This window comes from Anopheles merus, unplaced genomic scaffold (assembly GCF_017562075.2).
Source record: "Anopheles merus strain MAF unplaced genomic scaffold, AmerM5.1 LNR4000653, whole genome shotgun sequence".
Classification (NCBI taxonomy): Eukaryota; Metazoa; Arthropoda; class Insecta; order Diptera; family Culicidae; genus Anopheles; species Anopheles merus.
Window position 1 is genome coordinate 13,338 of NW_024428233.1, and position 21,964 is coordinate 35,301.

The 21,964-nt window shown below is 43.3% G+C and overlaps 2 protein-coding genes across 2 annotated transcripts; both read left to right on the forward strand.

The window, feature by feature from the left end:
* The first annotated feature begins 3,981 nt into the window (after window positions 1-3,981).
* On the forward strand, window positions 3,982-7,751 carry LOC121602844 (uncharacterized protein K02A2.6-like). The gene is made up of 3 exons (XM_041931608.1): window positions 3,982-4,120; window positions 5,069-6,787; window positions 6,860-7,751. Exons 2-3 carry the CDS (start codon window positions 5,069-5,071, stop codon window positions 7,109-7,111), a joined length of 1,971 nt encoding a protein of 656 aa, XP_041787542.1. The 5' UTR covers window positions 3,982-4,120; the 3' UTR covers window positions 7,112-7,751.
* Window positions 7,752-9,160: 1,409 nt separating this feature from the next.
* On the forward strand, window positions 9,161-12,930 carry LOC121602843 (uncharacterized protein K02A2.6-like). Its single transcript, XM_041931607.1, has 3 exons — window positions 9,161-9,299; window positions 10,248-11,966; window positions 12,039-12,930. The coding sequence occupies exons 2-3, from the start codon at window positions 10,248-10,250 to the stop codon at window positions 12,288-12,290; spliced, it is 1,971 nt and encodes a 656-aa protein (XP_041787541.1). The 5' UTR covers window positions 9,161-9,299; the 3' UTR covers window positions 12,291-12,930.
* Window positions 12,931-21,964: the final 9,034 nt, after the last annotated feature.

Here is a 21,964-nt window from a genome sequence, read left to right on the forward strand (position 1 = left end):
GTACAACGTAACGGACCAAACGGAGAAAAAAGCAAAACTACTACATCTCGGAGGACCGGCACTACCGAGAGTGTTTAAAAATTTAAAAGATCATGATCATGTGTCTTTGGTTATGTTGGAACCGCGCTGGTATGACCAGGCAGTTGAAAAACTGGATGAGTTTTTCGGACCGCAGTATCAAGCTACAACGGAGAGACGCAACCTGCGAATGATGAAACAAAAACCAGGTGAACGTTTTGCGGAATATTTGATTCGTTTAAAACAACAGGCATCTCAGTGTGGATTTGACAAGTACAGTAAAGAAGTAGCTTCAACACTGCGGGACATATACTTAACAGATGCAGTAGTTCAAGGATGTTCTTCCAATGAAGTCCGACGGAAAATTTTGCAGAAAAATTTGAAGTTTTCGGAAATCGAAGACATGGGAGTTGCGCAAGAGAGCATAGATAATCAAACAGCTGAAATGGCAGCTGGACCATCATCTGAAAAAGTGTTTAAAATCGAGCACGGCGGAAGAAAAGGAAATCCCAGAGCGGAATATAAGGGATCCAGACAAGTTGAAAACAGGCGTAATGAAAAGGCTTGTTTCAATTGCGGACGTGTAGGACACTTTGCGGCATCTTTCAATTGCCCTGCTCGCGGGAAGGAATGTAGAAATTGTAAGAAACTTGGTCATTTTGAACAAATGTGCCGAAAGTTTATGGAGAAGGGTCCGACTAAACGTCAAATAAGAGCAATTGACGAATCATCAGAGGCAAAACAACCGAAAACTGAGGAGGAAACACATAGTTCGAAGTTTATTATGCATTCTATTCAGGGAATGAGTCAAACGTAATATCTTGTATGCTTGGAGGAGTTTCTCTTGAAATGATGGTCGATTCAGGCGCTGATGCCAATTTAATTCCTAGTGAAATGTGGGAGGAATTAAAAAATCGGAACATAGCGGTAGTTTCATCAACGAAACGAAGTTCGAAGATCTTGAGGGCATACGGAAGCAAAAAACCACTCACAATATTAGGCACTTTTGTTGCGGAGGTTGCTGTAGGGGGCCAACGCATTCAAGCGGAGTTTTTTGTGGTAGAAAAAGGACAACGTTGCTTACTGGGTGACAAGACGGCTAAGCAACTAGGTATTTTGAAAGTCGGGCTAGACATAAACAGAGTGCAAGTAGATCCGTTTCCAAAAATGAAGGGCATAACAGCAAAAATCAAGATGAATCCACAGATCATCCCGGTCTATCAGCCAATGCGACGAATTCCGATACCTTTGGAGGAGTCAGTAGATCGGAAGTTAGATGGATTGTTAAAAAGGGATATAATCGAGATAAAGACAGGCCCGACGACAAGGGTTTCGCCATTGGTCGTAGTGGGAAAGTCAAACGGAGAGCCTCGTTTGTGTCTTGAGGATTCGCGAGACGTGACAACTTTCATAACCCGACGAGGGTTGTACCGTTTCAAGCGGCTGCCGTTCGGTTTGGTGACTGCTCCAGAGTTATTTCAAAAGGCGATGGATGAGACTCTATCTGGTTGCGAAGGAACAATTTGGTATCTCGATGACGTGCTAATTGAAGGTCAAAATTTGCAGGAGCATGATAAAAGGTTGAATAAGGTAATGGAATGTTTGAATTGAATTGAATGTAACAAATCTATTGAATAAATGGGTCTTTTCTATCATATGCAGGTTCTTAGTCGATTAAAAAACCGTGGAATAGAATTGAACTGGGAGAAATGCCAATTGCGAGTATCGGATATAGAATTTTTAGGACACAGTCTTAATCAAGAGGGAATTATGCCATCAAGAAACAAAATTGGAACTATTCTATCGTTCCGTGAACCGCGATGTGAAACAGAAGTTCGTAGTTTTCTTGGGTTGGCAAATTACATGAATAAGTTCGTACCGATGCTAGCCACCCTCGATGAACCCTTACGGTGATTGCTACATAAGGACACCAGATTTGGATGGACAGAAGAACACGCAAAAGCATTCAATGCCATAAAGAAAGCAATGGGGAATATTGATAACTTGGGATTTTATAAAGTCGAGGACCGAACTGCCATAATGACCGACGCTAGTCCGCATGGATTGGGCGCTATCCTTATTCAGTTCGATAATAGTGACAAACATCGTGTTATCAGCTTCGCTTCCAAAGCATTAACGGACACAGAACATCGTTACTGCCAGACTGAAAAGGAAGCACTAGGTATTATTTGGGGTGTTGAACGTTTCCAATATTATTTACTAGGTAAAGAATTTGACATATTCACGGATTGTAAGGCATTAAACTATCTCTTCTCGAAAAGATCAAAACCGTGTGCGCGCATAGAAAGATGGGTATTGCGTTTACAAGCATTCGACTATAGGATCGTGTTTATGTCAGGGAAAGATAATGTAGCTGATGCATTACCTCGGCTTCCAGTACAAAATGCGATACCATTCGATCCATCAGAAGAAATATTCGTAAGAGAAGTGGCTACTCATGCGGCAAATTCTTCAGCGTTGAACTGGCGTGATATAGAAACAGAAAGTAGACAAGACGTAGAAATTCAAGAAGTATTAACGTTATTGAACACGGGAAAAACACAAGAGCTACCTATCGAGTACCGTGTGATTGACAATGAATTATGTGAACTAGGAGGAGTTCTTCTTAGAGGAGATCGAATTGTCGTACCATTAGCTTTAAGGGATAATGTGCTGAAAACGGGCCATGAGGGACACCCAGGCATCACTATGATGAAAAATCATCTAAGATCTCATGTTTGGTGGCCAAAGATGGATGGACAGGTGGAACAATTTGTTAAGAATTGCCGAGGCTGTACACTTGTAGAGGCAGCAGCACCTCCGGAACCCTTACAACGAAATAAATTATCTGTTTCTCCTTGGCACACAATTGCCTTAGATTTTCTCGGTCCTCTCCCAGAAGGACAACATCTCCTAGTAGTAATCGATTGCTACAGCCGATTCATGCAAGTGTGTGAAATGGAAACCACAACTACCAGCGATGTTATAAAAGAACTTTCAACAATGTTTAGTCGGTACGGCATTCCAATTGCACTGAAAGCTGACAACGCGCCACAACTTAGCAAAGAATATACGGAATGGAAGGAGTTTAGTGAGGCGAATGGTATTAAACTCATGAATACCATTCCCTATTGTCCTCAATCGAACGGAGAGGTCGAACGTCAAAATCGATCAATTCTAAAACGGTTGCGTATATCCCAAGAACTTGGACGAGACTGGCGTCGGGAACTATATCAGTACCTACTAACATACCATTCAACCAAGCATCCGACTACGGGAAAATCTCCGGGAGAAATCATGTTTGTTCGACGGATCAAGGGCAAATTACCGTTATTGTCATCTTTTCAGGAGGACCCGGAAGTAAGAGATAGAGACACGTTGATAAAAGAGAAAGGGAAACAATATGCTGATAAGCGACGGGGTGCGCAAGAAAGCTCGATCGAAGAAGGGGATGAAGTTTTGGCTAAAAGAATACGGAAAACGAACAAACTAGATACGGAGTTCAGTACCGAAGAATTTATCGTCCGTCATAACATAGGTACAGACACAATTATTAAATCAAAGGAAACAGGGAAAGAATACAGGAGAAGCTCCGCACATCTCAAAAAGATAAATGAAGCTTCTTCAAGCGGATTATTGTGGACAGATTCATCTGCAGATAACATCCTTGGTCCGAGTAACAATTCGCCTAAGACGCTATCAGAGCCTGGTTCATCCAAACGGGTGGTCCAACCTCCAGTAAGACATCGTGACTACATATCATATTAGCTTTTTTCACTATGATACATTTACCGTTATAAATGTTACACCTAAAGGACAAATAAAGGGCAATATGGAATTTCCACATTATGATTATACACAAATAAATATTTATAAAAAGGGGGGGATTGTAGCATATTACTTTATATATACACCTTTGGCGTTACATTGACCTTATGGAATTGTTATTTGGGTTGTCGAACCCCGAGACACACACACAGACGAGACGCACGAAGACACGACTGACAAGATGATTCATGTACGACGACCGACAGCAGCGGACACGCTACTACAATCTGGCGACGAGGATTTTGGAATTTAACGCAGAAAACAAGGAAAAAAGGTGAGGAATATATAATTTTCTCCTAAAGTGAATAAAGTTAAGAGTTTTATACGTGAAATAGTGTATAATGAAGCTGTAACCGTAATGGACAAGTTTGGAACAATAAGCGGGAAAAAAAGTGTGGTTATGCGAAGCGTCGTTTTCGCTAACACACAAAATGTCATCGAACCCATCGTGGAAAGGTTGGAATAATATGGATTATTCTATTGTGAAAAGTTAAAATGAGCAGCATCATTAGGTAAAGCGTCATTTTTACCAACATGAAGTGGCGAAAACTAATAGTTTTCCAGGAAATGTGCGAGAATTGAATTAGAATTCTCCAGGGTTGCTCAAAGGAGGTTGGCGGAAATCAATGGATTTCTCCACAAGTAGTGCGAGAATTGGTTCAAAATTCTCCATGTTTGTGCAAAGGAGGTTGGCGGAAATCATTGGATTTCTCCAGGACAAGAGCGAGAATTGTAAGAGAATTCTCCATGGTTTGAAAACGGAGGTTGGCGGAAATCAATGGATTTCTCCAGAAAAATGCGTGAATTGTAAGAGAATTCTCCATGAAAAAAAGGAGGTTGGCAGAAATGAATGCATTTCTCCAGCATAGGTGCGAGAATTGTAAAAGAATTCTCCATGTTTATTACAGGCGCAAGGAGCTAAAAAAAAAATGGCTATTCCCAGTGTTAGAAATTGATAGTAAATTTCTCCATGCTACGGTAATTTCGGGAATGTTCGGGAAGTTTTCTCAGGAAATACAGAGACGATGGATAGAATCTTAGGAATATGTGGGTTATAGAATGATTCGAGTTGGTAGCACTCGAGAAGAGGAAAGATATTTGTGGTTGCAGATTGATTTAACAGTTGATGTTAAGACTGATCTGGACACCAGTAACTAAGTTTCTGGTTGATGAACACAAGATTTATTTAGTTTTGTGTTTTTATTTGTTTTTGTTCTTGTAGATGCAAGAAATGCGACCAGTACCAATGTTGCTGTGCGATAAAATCGAAACTGCTAAACTCGCAACAGAATGGAAAATTTGGAAGGAAGCGTTGGAATGCTACTTTGCAGCGTACAACGTAACGGACCAAACGGAGAAAAAAGCAAAACTACTACATCTCGGAGGACCGGCACTACCGAGAGTGTTTAAAAATTTAAAAGATCATGATCATGTGTCTTTGGTTATGTTGGAACCGCGCTGGTATGACCAGGCAGTTGAAAAACTGGATGAGTTTTTCGGACCGCAGTATCAAGCTACAACGGAGAGACGCAACCTGCGAATGATGAAACAAAAACCAGGTGAACGTTTTGCGGAATATTTGATTCGTTTAAAACAACAGGCATCTCAGTGTGGATTTGACAAGTACAGTAAAGAAGTAGCTTCAACACTGCGGGACATATACTTAACAGATGCAGTAGTTCAAGGATGTTCTTCCAATGAAGTCCGACGGAAAATTTTGCAGAAAAATTTGAAGTTTTCGGAAATCGAAGACATGGGAGTTGCGCAAGAGAGCATAGATAATCAAACAGCTGAAATGGCAGCTGGACCATCATCTGAAAAAGTGTTTAAAATCGAGCACGGCGGAAGAAAAGGAAATCCCAGAGCGGAATATAAGGGATCCAGACAAGTTGAAAACAGGCGTAATGAAAAGGCTTGTTTCAATTGCGGACGTGTAGGACACTTTGCGGCATCTTTCAATTGCCCTGCTCGCGGGAAGGAATGTAGAAATTGTAAGAAACTTGGTCATTTTGAACAAATGTGCCGAAAGTTTATGGAGAAGGGTCCGACTAAACGTCAAATAAGAGCAATTGACGAATCATCAGAGGCAAAACAACCGAAAACTGAGGAGGAAACACATAGTTCGAAAGTGTATTATGCATTCTATTCAGGGAATGAGTCAAACGTAATATCTTGTATGCTTGGAGGAGTTTCTCTTGAAATGATGGTCGATTCAGGCGCTGATGCCAATTTAATTCCTAGTGAAATGTGGGAGGAATTAAAAAATCGGAACATAGCGGTAGTTTCATCAACGAAACGAAGTTCGAAGATCTTGAGGGCATACGGAAGCAAAAAACCACTCACAATATTAGGCACTTTTGTTGCGGAGGTTGCTGTAGGGGGCCAACGCATTCAAGCGGAGTTTTTTGTGGTAGAAAAAGGACAACGTTGCTTACTGGGTGACAAGACGGCTAAGCAACTAGGTATTTTGAAAGTCGGGCTAGACATAAACAGAGTGCAAGTAGATCCGTTTCCAAAAATGAAGGGCATAACAGCAAAAATCAAGATGAATCCACAGATCATCCCGGTCTATCAGCCAATGCGACGAATTCCGATACCTTTGGAGGAGTCAGTAGATCGGAAGTTAGATGGATTGTTAAAAAGGGATATAATCGAGATAAAGACAGGCCCGACGACATGGGTTTCGCCATTGGTCGTAGTGGGAAAGTCAAACGGAGAGCCTCGTTTGTGTCTTGAGGATTCGCGAGACGTGACAACTTTCATAACCCGACGAGGGTTGTACCGTTTCAAGCGGCTGCCGTTCGGTTTGGTGACTGCTCCAGAGTTATTTCAAAAGGCGATGGATGAGACTCTATCTGGTTGCGAAGGAACAATTTGGTATCTCGATGACGTGCTAATTGAAGGTCAAAATTTGCAGGAGCATGATAAAAGGTTGAATAAGGTAATGGAATGTTTGAATTGAATTGAATGTAACAAATCTATTGAATAAATGGGTCTTTTCTATCATATGCAGGTTCTTAGTCGATTAAAAAACCGTGGAATAGAATTGAACTGGGAGAAATGCCAATTGCGAGTATCGGATATAGAATTTTTAGGACACAGTCTTAATCAAGAGGGAATTATGCCATCAAGAAACAAAATTGGAACTATTCTATCGTTCCGTGAACCGCGATGTGAAACAGAAGTTCGTAGTTTTCTTGGGTTGGCAAATTACATGAATAAGTTCGTACCGATGCTAGCCACCCTCGATGAACCCTTACGGTGATTGCTACATAAGGACACCAGATTTGGATGGACAGAAGAACACGCAAAAGCATTCAATGCCATAAAGAAAGCAATGGGGAATATTGATAACTTGGGATTTTATAAAGTCGAGGACCGAACTGCCATAATGACCGACGCTAGTCCGCATGGATTGGGCGCTATCCTTATTCAGTTCGATAATAGTGACAAACATCGTGTTATCAGCTTCGCTTCCAAAGCATTAACGGACACAGAACATCGTTACTGCCAGACTGAAAAGGAAGCACTAGGTATTATTTGGGGTGTTGAACGTTTCCAATATTATTTACTAGGTAAAGAATTTGACATATTCACGGATTGTAAGGCATTAAACTATCTATTCTCGAAAAGATCAAAACCGTGTGCGCGCATAGAAAGATGGGTATTGCGTTTACAAGCATTCGACTATAGGATCGTGTTTATGTCAGGGAAAGATAATGTAGCTGATGCATTACCTCGGCTTCCAGTACAAAATGCGATACCATTCGATGCATCAGAAGAAATATTCGTAAGAGAAGTGGCTACTCATGCGGCAAATTCTTCAGCGTTGAACTGGCGTGATATAGAAACAGAAAGTAGACAAGACGTAGAAATTCAAGAAGTATTAACGTTATTGAACACGGGAAAAACACAAGAGCTACCTATCGAGTACCGTGTGATTGACAATGAATTATGTGAACTAGGAGGAGTTCTTCTTAGAGGAGATCGAATTGTCGTACCATTAGCTTTAAGGGATAATGTGCTGAAAACAGGCCATGAGGGACACCCAGGCATCACTATGATGAAAAATCATCTAAGATCTCATGTTTGGTGGCCAAAGATGGATGGACAGGTGGAACAATTTGTTAAGAATTGCCGAGGCTGTACACTTGTAGAGGCAGCAGCACCTCCGGAACCCTTACAACGAAATAAATTATCTGTTTCTCCTTGGCACACAATTGCCTTAGATTTTCTCGGTCCTCTCCCAGAAGGACAACATCTCCTAGTAGTAATCGATTGCTACAGCCGATTCATGCAAGTGTGTGAAATGGAAACCACAACTACCAGCGATGTTATAAAAGAACTTTCAACAATGTTTAGTCGGTACGGCATTCCAATTGCACTGAAAGCTGACAACGCGCCACAACTTAGCAAAGAATATACGGAATGGAAGGAGTTTAGTGAGGCGAATGGTATTAAACTCATGAATACCATTCCCTATTGTCCTCAATCGAACGGAGAGGTCGAACGTCAAAATCGATCAATTCTAAAACGGTTGCGTATATCCCAAGAACTTGGACGAGACTGGCGTCGGGAACTATATCAGTACCTACTAACATATCATTCAACCAAGCATCCGACTACGGGAAAATCTCCGGGAGAAATCATGTTTGTTCGACGGATCAAGGGCAAATTACCGTTATTGTCATCTTTTCAGGAGGACCCGGAAGTAAGAGATAGAGACACGTTGATAAAAGAGAAAGGGAAACAATATGCTGATAAGCGACGGGGTGCGCAAGAAAGCTCGATCGAAGAAGGGGATGAAGTTTTGGCTAAAAGAATACGGAAAACGAACAAACTAGATACGGAGTTCAGTACCGAAGAATTTATCGTCCGTCATAACATAGGTACAGACACAATTATTAAATCAAAGGAAACAGGGAAAGAATACAGGAGAAGCTCCGCACATCTCAAAAAGATAAATGAAGCTTCTTCAAGCGGATTATTGCGGACAGATTCATCTGCAGATAACATCCTTGGTCCGAGTAACAATTCGCCTAAGACGCTATCAGAGCCTGGTTCATCCAAACGGGTGGTCCAACCTCCAGTAAGACATCGTGACTACATATCATATTAGCTTTTTTCACTATGATACATTTACCGTTATAAATGTTACACCTAAAGGACAAATAAAGGGCAATATGGAATTTCCACATTATGATTATACACAAATAAATATTTATAAAAAGGGGGGGATTGTAGCATATTACTTTATATATACACCTTTGGCGTTACATTGACCTTATGGAATTGTTATTTGGGTTGTCGAACCCCGAGACACACACACAGACGAGACGCACGAAGACACGACTGACAAGATGATTCATGTACGACGACCGACAGCAGCGGACACGCTACTACAATCTGGCGACGAGGATTTTGGAATTTAACGCAGAAAACAAGGAAAAAAGGTGAGGAATATATAATTTTCTCCTAAAGTGAATAAAGTTAAGAGTTTTATACGTGAAATAGTGTATAATGAAGCTGTAACCGTAATGGACAAGTTTGGAACAATAAGCGGGAAAAAAAGTGTGGTTATGCGAAGCGTCGTTTTCGCTAACACACAAAATGTCATCGAACCCATCGTGGAAAGGTTGGAATAATATGGATTATTCTATTGTGAAAAGTTAAAATGAGCAGCATCATTAGGTAAAGCGTCATTTTTACCAACATGAAGTGGCGAAAACTAATAGTTTTCCAGGAAATGTGCGAGAATTGAATTAGAATTCTCCAGGGTTGCTCAAAGGAGGTTGGCGGAAATCAATGGATTTCTCCACAAGTAGTGCGAGAATTGGTTCAAAATTCTCCATGTTTGTGCAAAGGAGGTTGGCGGAAATCATTGGATTTCTCCAGGACAAGAGCGAGAATAGTAAGAGAATTCTCCATGGTTTGAAAACGGAGGTTGGCGGAAATCAATGGATTTCTCAAGAAAAATGCGTGAATTGTAAGAGAATTCTCCATGAAAAAAAGGAGGTTGGCAGAAATGAATGCATTTCTCCAGCATAGGTGCGAGAATTGTAAAAGAATTCTCCATGTTTATTACAGGCGCAAGGAGCTAAAAAAAAAAAGGCTATTCCCAGTATTAGAAATTGATAGTAAATTTCTCCATGCTACGGTAATTTCGGGAATGTTCGGGAAGTTTTCTCAGGAAATACAGAGACGATGGATAGAATCTTAGGAATATGTGGGTTATAGAATGATTAGAGTTGGTAGCACTCGAGAAGAGGAAAGATATTTGTGGTTGCAGATTGATTTAACAGTTGATGTTAAGACTGATCTGGACACCAGTAACTAAGTTTCTGGTTGATGAACACAAGATTTATTTAGTTTTGTGTTTTTGTTTGTTTTTGTTCTTGTAGATGCAAGAAATGCGACCAGTACCAATGTTGCTGTGCGATAAAATCGAAACTGCTAAACTCGCAACAGAATGGAAAATTTGGAAGGAAGCGTTGGAATGCTACTTTGCAGCGTACAACGTAACGGACCAAACGGAGAAAAAAGCAAAACTACTACATCTCGGAGGACCGGCACTACCGAGAGTGTTTAAAAATTTAAAAGATCATGATCATGTGTCTTTGGTTATGTTGGAACCGCGCTGGTATGACCAGGCAGTTGAAAAACTGGATGAGTTTTTCGGACCGCAGTATCAAGCTACAACGGAGAGACGCAACCTGCGAATGATGAAACAAAAACCAGGTGAACGTTTTGCGGAATATTTGATTCGTTTAAAACAACAGGCATCTCAGTGTGGATTTGACAAGTACAGTAAAGAAGTAGCTTCAACACTGCGGGACATATACTTAACAGATGCAGTAGTTCAAGGATGTTCTTCCAATGAAGTCCGACGGAAAATTTTGCAGAAAAATTTGAAGTTTTCGGAAATCGAAGACATGGGAGTTGCGCAAGAGAGCATAGATAATCAAACAGCTGAAATGGCAGCTGGACCATCATCTGAAAAAGTGTTTAAAATCGAGCACGGCGGAAGAAAAGGAAATCCCAGAGCGGAATATAAGGGATCCAGACAAGTTGAAAACAGGCGTAATGAAAAGGCTTGTTTCAATTGCGGACGTGTAGGACACTTTGCGGCATCTTTCAATTGCCCTGCTCGCGGGAAGGAATGTAGAAATTGTAAGAAACTTGGTCATTTTGAACAAATGTGCCGAAAGTTTATGGAGAAGGGTCCGACTAAACGTCAAATAAGAGCAATTGACGAATCATCAGAGGCAAAACAACCGAAAACTGAGGAGGAAACACATAGTTCGAAAGTGTATTATGCATTCTATTCAGGGAATGAGTCAAACGTAATATCTTGTATGCTTGGAGGAGTTTCTCTTGAAATGATGGTCGATTCAGGCGCTGATGCCAATTTAATTCCTAGTGAAATGTGGGAGGAATTAAAAAATCGGAACATAGCGGTAGTTTCATCAACGAAACGAAGTTCGAAGATCTTGAGGGCATACGGAAGCAAAAAACCACTCACAATATTAGGCACTTTTGTTGCGGAGGTTGCTGTAGGGGGCCAACGCATTCAAGCGGAGTTTTTTGTGGTAGAAAAAGGACAACGTTGCTTACTGGGTGACAAGACGGCTAAGCAACTAGGTATTTTGAAAGTCGGGCTAGACATAAACAGAGTGCAAGTAGATCCGTTTCCAAAAATGAAGGGCATAACAGCAAAAATCAAGATGAATCCACAGATCATCCCGGTCTATCAGTCAATGCGACGAATTCCGATACCTTTGGAGGAGTCAGTAGATCGGAAGTTAGATGGATTGTTAAAAAGGGATATAATCGAGATAAAGACAGGCCCGACGACAAGGGTTTCGCCATTGGTCGTAGTGGGAAAGTCAAACGGAGAGCCTCGTTTGTGTCTTGAGGATTCGCGAGACGTGACAACTTTCATAACCCGACGAGGGTTGTACCGTTTCAAGCGGCTGCCGTTCGGTTTGGTGACTGCTCCAGAGTTATTTCAAAAGGCGATGGATGAGACTCTATCTGGTTGCGAAGGAACAATTTGGTATCTCGATGACGTGCTAATTGAAGGTCAAAATTTGCAGGAGCATGATAAAAGGTTGAATAAGGTAATGGAATGTTTGAATTGAATTGAATGTAACAAATCTATTGAATAAATGGGTCTTTTCTATCATATGCAGGTTCTTAGTCGATTAAAAAACCGTGGAATAGAATTGAACTGGGAGAAATGCCAATTGCGAGTATCGGATATAGAATTTTTAGGACACAGTCTTAATCAAGAGGGAATTATGCCATCAAGAAACAAAATTGGAACTATTCTATCGTTCCGTGAACCGCGATGTGAAACAGAAGTTCGTAGTTTTCTTGGGTTGGCAAATTACATGAATAAGTTCGTACCGATGCTAGCCACCCTCGATGAACCCTTACGGTGATTGCTACATAAGGACACCAGATTTGGATGGACAGAAGAACACGCAAAAGCATTCAATGCCATAAAGAAAGCAATGGGGAATATTGATAACTTGGGATTTTATAAAGTCGAGGACCGAACTGCCATAATGACCGACGCTAGTCCGCATGGATTGGGCGCTATCCTTATTCAGTTCGATAATAGTGACAAACATCGTGTTATCAGCTTCGCTTCCAAAGCATTAACGGACACAGAACATCGTTACTGCCAGACTGAAAAGGAAGCACTAGGTATTATTTGGGGTGTTGAACGTTTCCAATATTATTTACTAGGTAAAGAATTTGACATATTCACGGATTGTAAGGCATTAAACTATCTCTTCTCGAAAAGATCAAAACCGTGTGCGCGCATAGAAAGATGGGTATTGCGTTTACAAGCATTCGACTATAGGATCGTGTTTATGTCAGGGAAAGATAATGTAGCTGATGCATTACCTCGGCTTCCAGTACAAAATGCGATACCATTCGATGCATCAGAAGAAATATTCGTAAGAGAAGTGGCTACTCATGCGGCAAATTCTTCAGCGTTGAACTGGCGTGATATAGAAACAGAAAGTAGACAAGACGTAGAAATTCAAGAAGTATTAACGTTATTGAACACGGGAAAAACACAAGAGCTACCTATCGAGTACCGTGTGATTGACAATGAATTATGTGAACTAGGAGGAGTTCTTCTTAGAGGAGATCGAATTGTCGTACCATTAGCTTTAAGGGATAATGTGCTGAAAACGGGCCATGAGGGACACCCAGGCATCACTATGATGAAAAATCATCTAAGATCTCATGTTTGGTGGCCAAAGATGGATGGACAGGTGGAACAATTTGTTAAGAATTGCCGAGGCTGTACACTTGTAGAGGCAGCAGCACCTCCGGAACCCTTACAACGAAATAAATTATCTGTTTTCTCCTTGGCACACAATTGCCTTAGATTTTCTCGGTCCTCTCCCAGAAGGACAACATCTCCTAGTAGTAATCGATTGCTACAGCCGATTCATGCAAGTGTGTGAAATGGAAACCACAACTACCAGCGATGTTATAAAAACTTTCAACAATGTTTAGTCGGTACGGCATTCCAATTGCACTGAAAGCTGACAACGCGCCACAACTTAGCAAAGAATATACGGAATGGAAGGAGTTTAGTGAGGCGAATGGTATTAAACTCATGAATACTGTTGTGTTCGGATGGCCGAGAGTATACAATTTATATTTACACCGAACACGTAATAAACAATACACAATACTTTATTACACGATCAGCCCTTGTGTTCCCGACGGTGTCCCACGAGCGTCTGGCGCTCTCTCGTCTGCTAACCGCTCATCAGTCACTCAGTGGCTGCATACGTCCTTAACGCCGAATGTAGGGAGCCTTCCACTTCGTGACCACAACATCTCCCCCTTTTTAATAGCGTAGGTACGGATCGAACCGACGTGGAGCTCTTCTAGACCGAGAAGAGCGACGTGGTGAACGTTGATGCTGAGGAATGGATCGATGTGGGGGAAGAGATGGCGGCTCAGTTGGAGTCGCCACTGGCGGTGCAAGATGTGTTGGATAAACATCTGGGAGCACTGATGGTGTAACGGGTATGCTCCAGGAATCCAATAATACATCCAACGGTAATGGATTGAAACGTTCCGTCATGGACCCTGGCTGTTTAATGGTCCACGCCTTTTCAGTTGATTAATGTGTCTAATGACGCTGCGATGACCAGTCAGTACCTCGTAGGTAACATTTCCACGTTTCCGAATCACTCTTCCTGGAACCCAATGCCAATTGTTCCTACTATACGCCTTAGCATAGACAAGGTCATCACGCTCGAACGATCTTTCATTCCCTTCTCTAAAATCATGTTGAATTTTCCTTGGGGGACGGAGTAAATCAAAACACGTTCGTATAGGTCGTCCAAACATAACTTCAGCAGGTGTTTTGTTTTGCTCTAACTGAGGGTTTGGCGTGGTTCGATATGTCTGTAGGAATAGGTCCAGTGCTTCCTGCAGCGGTGCTCCTCCTACTCTTATCTTGGTTAACGAGCGCTTAAACGTATCTACGAATCTTTCTGCCTGCCCGTTTGATTGCGGATGAAACGGGGCAGACGTAATGTGATGCACACCATTACTCAAACAGAACTCTGAAACTCACCGCTGGTGAATTGTGTGCCATTGTCGCTCACCAGTGTCGTGGGCATACCGAAACGCGCGAACAACCCTCTCAAGATGCTAACGGTTATGCGGGCTGTGATACTAGCCGTCCGGATGATCTCTGGCCACTTAGTATGCGCATCGACTACTACCAAAAAATAGTCTCCCTCTATTGGGCCCGCGTAGTCCACATGGACACGCTCCCATGGCGTTGTTGTCTTCGGCCACGGCAAAGGATCAGCATGAGCAGGAGATTTTGCTGCCAGAGCACATGAATGGCAATTACTGACGAGATCGATGATGTCTTCATTTAACGACGGCCAAAACACATAGCTACGCGCAATCGCCTTCATGCGCTGGATACCAGGATGTCCTCGATGAAGCTGGGACAGACATTGCTTGACACTCTCTCTCCGACCAAAATACATCCTTCCACCGTTGAATAGTCTTCCTTCCTGCTGTGATAACGAGATGAATCTGCGCCAAGGGCAATGTTACGTGGCCACCCGTTTTTTATGTAGTAATGCAACTTCCTTGCTATAGGATCACGATTCGTTTCTCGAGCGACCTCTCTAAAACTCAAGGGAAACGTAACTAAAGCGCTTGTTGCATAGACTTTACATCCATCTCTAGTGCAACAGAAGCGATTACACAATCCTCATCCGGTTTATCATGCTTGTTAATTAGCCTGGAGAGTACATCGGCATTTCCGAATGATTCGGTGCGTACATATTCAATGCCGAAATCGTATGACAATAGCGTGAGCGCAAAACGCTGCAAGCGGTTGGCAGTGTAGACTGGGATCCCTTTTTTCGACCCAAAGATCCGCAGTAGTAGACGATGATCTGTCTGAAGCTGGAAACGCCTTCCAAATATCATCTTGTGGAATTTCGTTACCGCGAAGATGATTGCCAGTCCTTCACGATCTATTTGGCTATATCCTTCTTCCGTTTTTGTAAGTGCTCTAGAGGCGTGTTGAACCACACGTATGGTACCATTGGGAAAAATGTGGCTAATAGTGGCACCAATACCTATTGATGATGCATCTGCCGATACTATTATTTTATGCCTTGGATCATAATGCGTTAACAACAAGTTCGATGATAGCAAGGATTTAAATCTTTCAAACGCTCTTTTACAATCGGCGGTCCATCGAAACTGTGCATTTGTCTTCAATAAGTTATCCAGTGGATATCGCAACTCTCTCATGTTTGGGACAAATCTGGCATAATAATTTATGGCTCCTAGAAAGGATCGGACGCCGCTCACATCTGTTGGTTCTGGAAGCCTTTTTATGACATCGATCTTCGCTGGATCGGGGCGCAATCCGTGGGTGTCGATGATGTAACCCAAATATTTAGTTGCTGAACCTTAAAAGCGCATTTTTCCGATCGAATGCTGAATCCATACTCTTGAATTCTTTTCAAAACTGCCATTAAATTTGCTTCATGCTCTTGTTCAGTGGCTCTCCTCCGACAATGATGTCGTCCATGTAACATGACACTCCTTTTACACCAGCCAGCATTGTGTCGATAAGCTGCTGGAACGCTGCTGGAGCAATCTTAATACCAGGCGGCAATCTATTGTAGGTGAATAAACCTCGATGCGTATTGATGGTGAGTAAAGATCGGTAGGCAGGGTCGATTTCTACCTGTAAGAAAGCATCGGATAGATCAATTTTGCTAAATATTTTGCATTGCGATAGTCTAGCGAAGATATCTTCAGGTAATGGTAAAGGATACTCATGTTGCTGCAACGCGTCATTTAGTCCAGTTGAGTAGTCCCCGCAAAGCCGAATGCTGCCGTTTGCCTTGCGGACGACGACGATAGGTGCTGCCCATTCAGAGTAATCCGTTGGAGATATTTGCTCATCTGCTCTAGTCGATCGAGTTCCTTGTCGACTAACTCCTGTACTGCATAAGCTACCGGTCGCTTTGGCAAAATACTGGACGAACGTTTTCCTTCAGCTGCAGTTTTACACTAGCCTTTGTGCACAGACCCATGCCGTTGAAGACCTCTTGAAATCTCCGCTCAACCGTCTTAGAGTAATCCTCAGATGAGATATGCCTACAAAAAGCATCCATCCTGGGGGTAGAACCAAGTGCGAACAGGTCTATTAAGTCTGTTCCGAGCAATAGTATGTCTGCCTGTGCTACTCTTAAAGAAGCCACATGAGTTACGCTTCCGATGGTAACATTCGCTTCAAACTCTCCTAACAGAAAGAGTCCGCTTCCTGATGCTGTTCTTGCGCTAACTGTTCGTTTTAGTTCAGGCTTTCCAAGACGTTGCCATACGTTTCGATTAATGATCGTTATATCAGATCCTGTGTCGAACTGCAATCGAGTGCTTACATTATTTATAAAATATTGATATATTTTCGCCTTTGCTGAACATTCGTTGTATTCACCGAAACCACTCGTGATGAAAACTTGTTTCTGTATGTTGGACTATCTGAATAACGTTTCGGTTTGGACAGTAACCGTCTCTATGACCCTTTTTCTTACAGACACGACACACATTCGACTTAAAAGGACAATCACGCGCCCAATGATTTTTTCCACAAAGCCAGCATTTTTTCCCAGGTAGGGTTTGAGGACGCTTATATTCGTGCTTTCTGCTCTGGAAATTTTGGCGCTCAGAAAACTTTGGTTCGTCAGTTTTCTTTTGCACAGCGAAAACTTGTTCGGTTGCTGCTTTCTCGATCATAGCACTGTCTTTTTTAAGTTCAAAATACGCTGGCAGTCTGCTGTTAAACTTTCCAGTGTTGTGTCGTTTCGGTCGTCGATCTTTCCAAGTAGACGTGTTCGAATCTCGACGTCTTCTTCGTCCCGCAGTCCGCATACGTATATCAGACACTTGAATTGTTCCTCAGTTAATTTTCCAATTTCAAAATCTACACAGATCGATTCACACGACAAGAATATGCCAGATAATCTTCGCTACGTCGTTTCATTAGGTTCAAGCATTTATAACGCCTATGCAACAATGACTCTTTCACTCCGAATAACGATGACAGCTTTTTTATCGTTTCGCTGAACGAAAAATCACGACAACTCTTTGGCAATATGAAATTGGTATATCTTTCATATTCTGCTGCGCCCAGTTTTCTTATGAGGAGCCGCACTTTTGCGCTATCATCCAACCTTGAAGCATCTCGTTCAAACAAATCCTCATATCGAGCAAACCACGAAGCAAAGGTCATTTTTGCTTCCTCCTCGTAGTGGAACTCCTTTATGTGGTGCGATAAAGATCGAGTATTTGCTCTGCAAAAGGTGCGGAAGTTAATACATTTTCTGGGGGCTTGGCAATTGCCGAATTATTTTGCATTAATGTGAGTTGGCTTATCTGTTTCTGCATTAAATGATCAGTTGCATCATTTGCTCCGATGACGCTGCTTGGTGCGATGACGTTGCTTGGTGCGATGACGCTGCTTGGTGCGATGACGCTGCTTGGTGCAATGACGTTGCTTGGTGCGATGACGCTGCTTGGTGCGATGACGCTGCTTGGTGCGATGACCCTTCAACAAAATTCTGCGATGGCGCTGGATTCTGGTATGCTGAGGGCATTGCACTTTGTAGATTTGGTGGCACTGCTACTAATGATGGCTGCTGCGGCTGCTGCGGCATATTGCTGCACCGGGAACGCTGTACCAATTTTGCGATGCTCGACGCTGCTCTTCCGATGGGGGCTGATCTCCTGGGCTGTTCATTCTTCTCCGCTTCCGTAACGAAGGCATTGTTGCAGTACGCACAGAACACCCGATAAAACAAATTAAATACGACCCGAGACACGGTACGATCACTCACGACGCACATACACACGCGCGACGCTAGCACGAGAGTTATAGCAATGACTGACACACGCATAACATGTAAACTTTACTCGAAAAACTCCCAAAAGTCTATTTTGTTTTCCTCGTCGCCACTGTTGTGTTCGGATGGCCGAGAGTATACAATTTATATTTACACCGAACACGTAATAAACAATACACAATACTTTATTACACGATCAGCCCTTGTGTTCCCGACGGTGTCCCTCGAGCGTCTGGCGCTCTCTCGTCTGCTAACCGCTCATCAGTCACTCAGTGGCTGCATACGTCCTTAACGCCGAATGTAGGAGCCTTCCACTTCGTGACCACAACAAATACCATTCCCTATTGTCCTCAATCGAAACTCATGAATACCATTCCCTATTGTCCTCAATCGAACGGAGAGGTCGAACGTCAAAATCGATCAATTCTAAAACGGTTGCGTATATCCCAAGAACTTGGACGAGACTGGCGTCGGGAACTATATCAGTACCTACTAACATACCATTCAACCAAGCATCCGACTACGGGAAAATCTCCGGGAGCGAAATCATGTTTGTTCGACGGATCAAGGGCAAATTACCGTTATTGTCATCTTTAGGAGGACCCGGAAGTAAGAGATAGAGACACGTTGATAAAAGAGAAAGGGAAACAATATGCTGATAAGCGACGGGTGCGCAAGAAAGCTCGATCGAAGAAGGGGATGAAGTTTTGGCTAAAAGAATACGGAAAACGAACAAACTAGATACGGAGTTCAGTACCGAAGAATTTCGTCCGTCATAACATAGGTACAGACACAATTATTAAATCAAAGGAAACAGGGAAAGAATACAGGAGAAGCTCCGCACATCTCAAAAAGATAATGAAGCTTCTTCAAGCGGATTATTGCGGACAGATTCATCTGCAGATAACATCCTTGGTCCGAGTAACAATTCGCCTAAGACGCTATCAGAGCCTGGTTCATCCAAACGGGTGGTCCACCTCCAGTAAAGACATCGTGACTACATATCCATTAGCTTTTTTCACTATGATACATTTACCGTTATAAATGTTACACCTAAAGGACAAATAAAGGGCAATATGGAATTTCCACATTATGATTATACACAAATAAATATTTAAAAAAGGGGGGGATTGTAGCATATTACTTTATATATACACCTTTGGCGTTACATTGACCTTATGGAATTGTTAATTGGGTTGTCGAACCCCGAGACACACACACTGTTGTGAAAACGTCGTTTGTTTACGTTGGCAGAACCACACAATTTCTCGTCATGATACGACTTTGTAGGGTTCCGCGGCACAGGTCCGTAGGGCTACAGTGCCCTCCATTGCTAACGGAAAGGGCGATGGCGGGAGAAAACGAAGCGGTATAAATACAGCCGAAGGGAACGCCTTCGGGCTCTTCGGGACATCCGCCAAACCGTCAGGTAGCAATAGGGATGGTCCACGGACTCCAATGCCGGTCCCTTAAGTGCTCGTTGGAGGCGAATCAGGTTCTCCTCATCGGTGAAACCGCACGCCGCCGTGGATCGGTCATACGCTGTTATGAATACGGCCATTGCTCTACCGTCCCGGAAAATATAGGAAGCTCCTTGGGGGTATTTTCCCGCGCGCCGCCTTTTGGCTTGGCGTCAAGGATGCATCGACAAATGCGCTCTGTATAGAGGGTAGTTGCTTAACCGTGGAGTTGGCACTACATGGTGCCGCCATCGCCACTGCTCCAGCCCCACATGACTGGCCAAATATTTGGTGCGGTGCACCTTAATGGAGTCCTCTACCGCACGTCTCCACTGCGTATACTCACGTTCCATTGCAGCGGCTTGTTCTACCGCCATGGTCCGGTCGTAATCCGGAGGGACGCTAGCCGACGTCGGAGTTGAGGGTTGATGACCTCGATCCGCTTTCGCCATCGCGCCATCACCACGTAGGACATCCTACGTGTTTTAGACATCCTACGGTCGGAGTATGGCCGGCCAGATCTGATAGTGGACAGTTTAGTGGAAAAAGTTAGAAGGCTGCCACCAGTTAGATCGGAGCGGTTAGAGTCACTGGCAATCTTTCGGGAAGGCGGTGCGCAAAATGTGTGCAACAGTAAAAGCTTCCGGACTAAAAGAGTACGATTGTAATGGTGACACTGCTGAAAGAACTTGTTGCAAAACTACCAGCAGAAAGACGCCTAGAGTGGGCACGTCACAAGGTGAAATTACCAAGAAAGTCCGTCGTAGAGTTTGGAAAGTGGTTCACAGAGATAGCGATTGCCGCGAGCACGGAAGTAAACCCTTTCGAAAGGAATCTCCACGTTGAACAATCACGATCACAGCCAGCTCGAAAACCACCAATGCACACCATCACTTGAATGTTCACGTCACCAGGACATGTAAACTTTGTCACGACTCGTGCCACACTGACTGATTGTGCCAGGTTTCGTGAACTCACGATCCGAGAACGCCGTGCGTATGTAAACAAACATGGCTTGTGTAGCACCTGCCTCGGAACACACAGGGGTGCATGTTTTCGTGAGGACACGTTGCCAAAGAGAGAGCTGCCAGGAAAACCATCATACACTACTTCACTGTGATGAAACACCAAGATCGAGCAATAGCACGCAACACTCGGTAAACACTCACTTCATCACTAACACTAACACGCTTTTCCGATATGTTCCCATAATAGTGCACGGCGAGAAGGGGTCGGTAAAGACCTTCGCGTTCCTTGATGAAGGTTCATCGGCGACATTCGTGATCGTGAGCTGATAGACGAGCTGGGTATGGACGGTAAATTGCACCCAGTCAGTTTGAAGTGGACTGATAACCACGACCCCGCACGAAGTCAGCTCTTTGGAGTTTCGCTGCGAGTATCGGTTATAGCAAAGGTGCTTCGATATACAACCTGCAACGGTGCATACCCTGAAAAAACTCGAACTTCCAGCCAGACGCTGTCGGTTCAAAAGTTGAGCGAGGAGTATCCGCACCTCAAAGGGCTAAAATCTCGTCCTACAGCGGAATAGTGCCGCGCATCATTATCGGCATGGATAATGTTTACCTAGGGAAGCCGTCGCGATGCGTCGAGGGTGACATACATGAACCGATCGCGGTTAAGACCAGCTAGGATGGACGGTGTTTGGTCCTTGTTTCTCAAATGCCCTTGTTGCTGATGTCGCAAGCAATGACCGCCATGGCGGCATCTGCAAACGTAAAGGAAATAAGGTCACGGATACTCTATACATAAATCTTCCCGTGCGATACGAGGAATCGAAACAAAACGGGAACAAGGTGTCGTCCGCACTTCGCAACACTGCAGCAAATTTGCCCGCCCAACATTGTTCCGGAGGGACAATGAACACTACAGCTTCCTTGCAACCGCGAGACCAAGCCGGTGATACTTAAACGAGATAGAAAAGCAAATGGTGGTAAGAAACTGGTAAGGGGTTGCATTTCTGGCGGTTGGAATTGTGCAAGCTATGCACTTTCTTACACAGTAATATTAATCCGCGGGTTGCTAGAGTGTTTGGAGCGCTTTCACGTTTTCTTTAAAGATTCATTGCAGTCCGTTTACTATTTCCGTCACTTCACGACAGCGTCGACGACAGCAAATGGGCGGAAAACCGAAATGATTCGTCGATGGTGTGTGGTTTTCCCCGGACGACCTAAAAGTGAAGGTGGGACGATATGGACCAGATGGATAAAA

Excerpts from the sequence above, each read along its gene's own strand:
- LOC121602844 (XM_041931608.1), top strand. The coding sequence starts at position 5,069 with ATGCAAGAAATGCGACCAGTACCAATGTTGCTGTGCGATAAAATCGAA. Across the intron at positions 6,788-6,859 it reads ATGATAAAAGGTTGAATAAG|GTTCTTAGTCGATTAAAAAA; the intron begins GTAATGGAATGT and ends TATCATATGCAG.
- LOC121602843 (XM_041931607.1), top strand. The coding sequence starts at position 10,248 with ATGCAAGAAATGCGACCAGTACCAATGTTGCTGTGCGATAAAATCGAA. Across the intron at positions 11,967-12,038 it reads ATGATAAAAGGTTGAATAAG|GTTCTTAGTCGATTAAAAAA; the intron begins GTAATGGAATGT and ends TATCATATGCAG.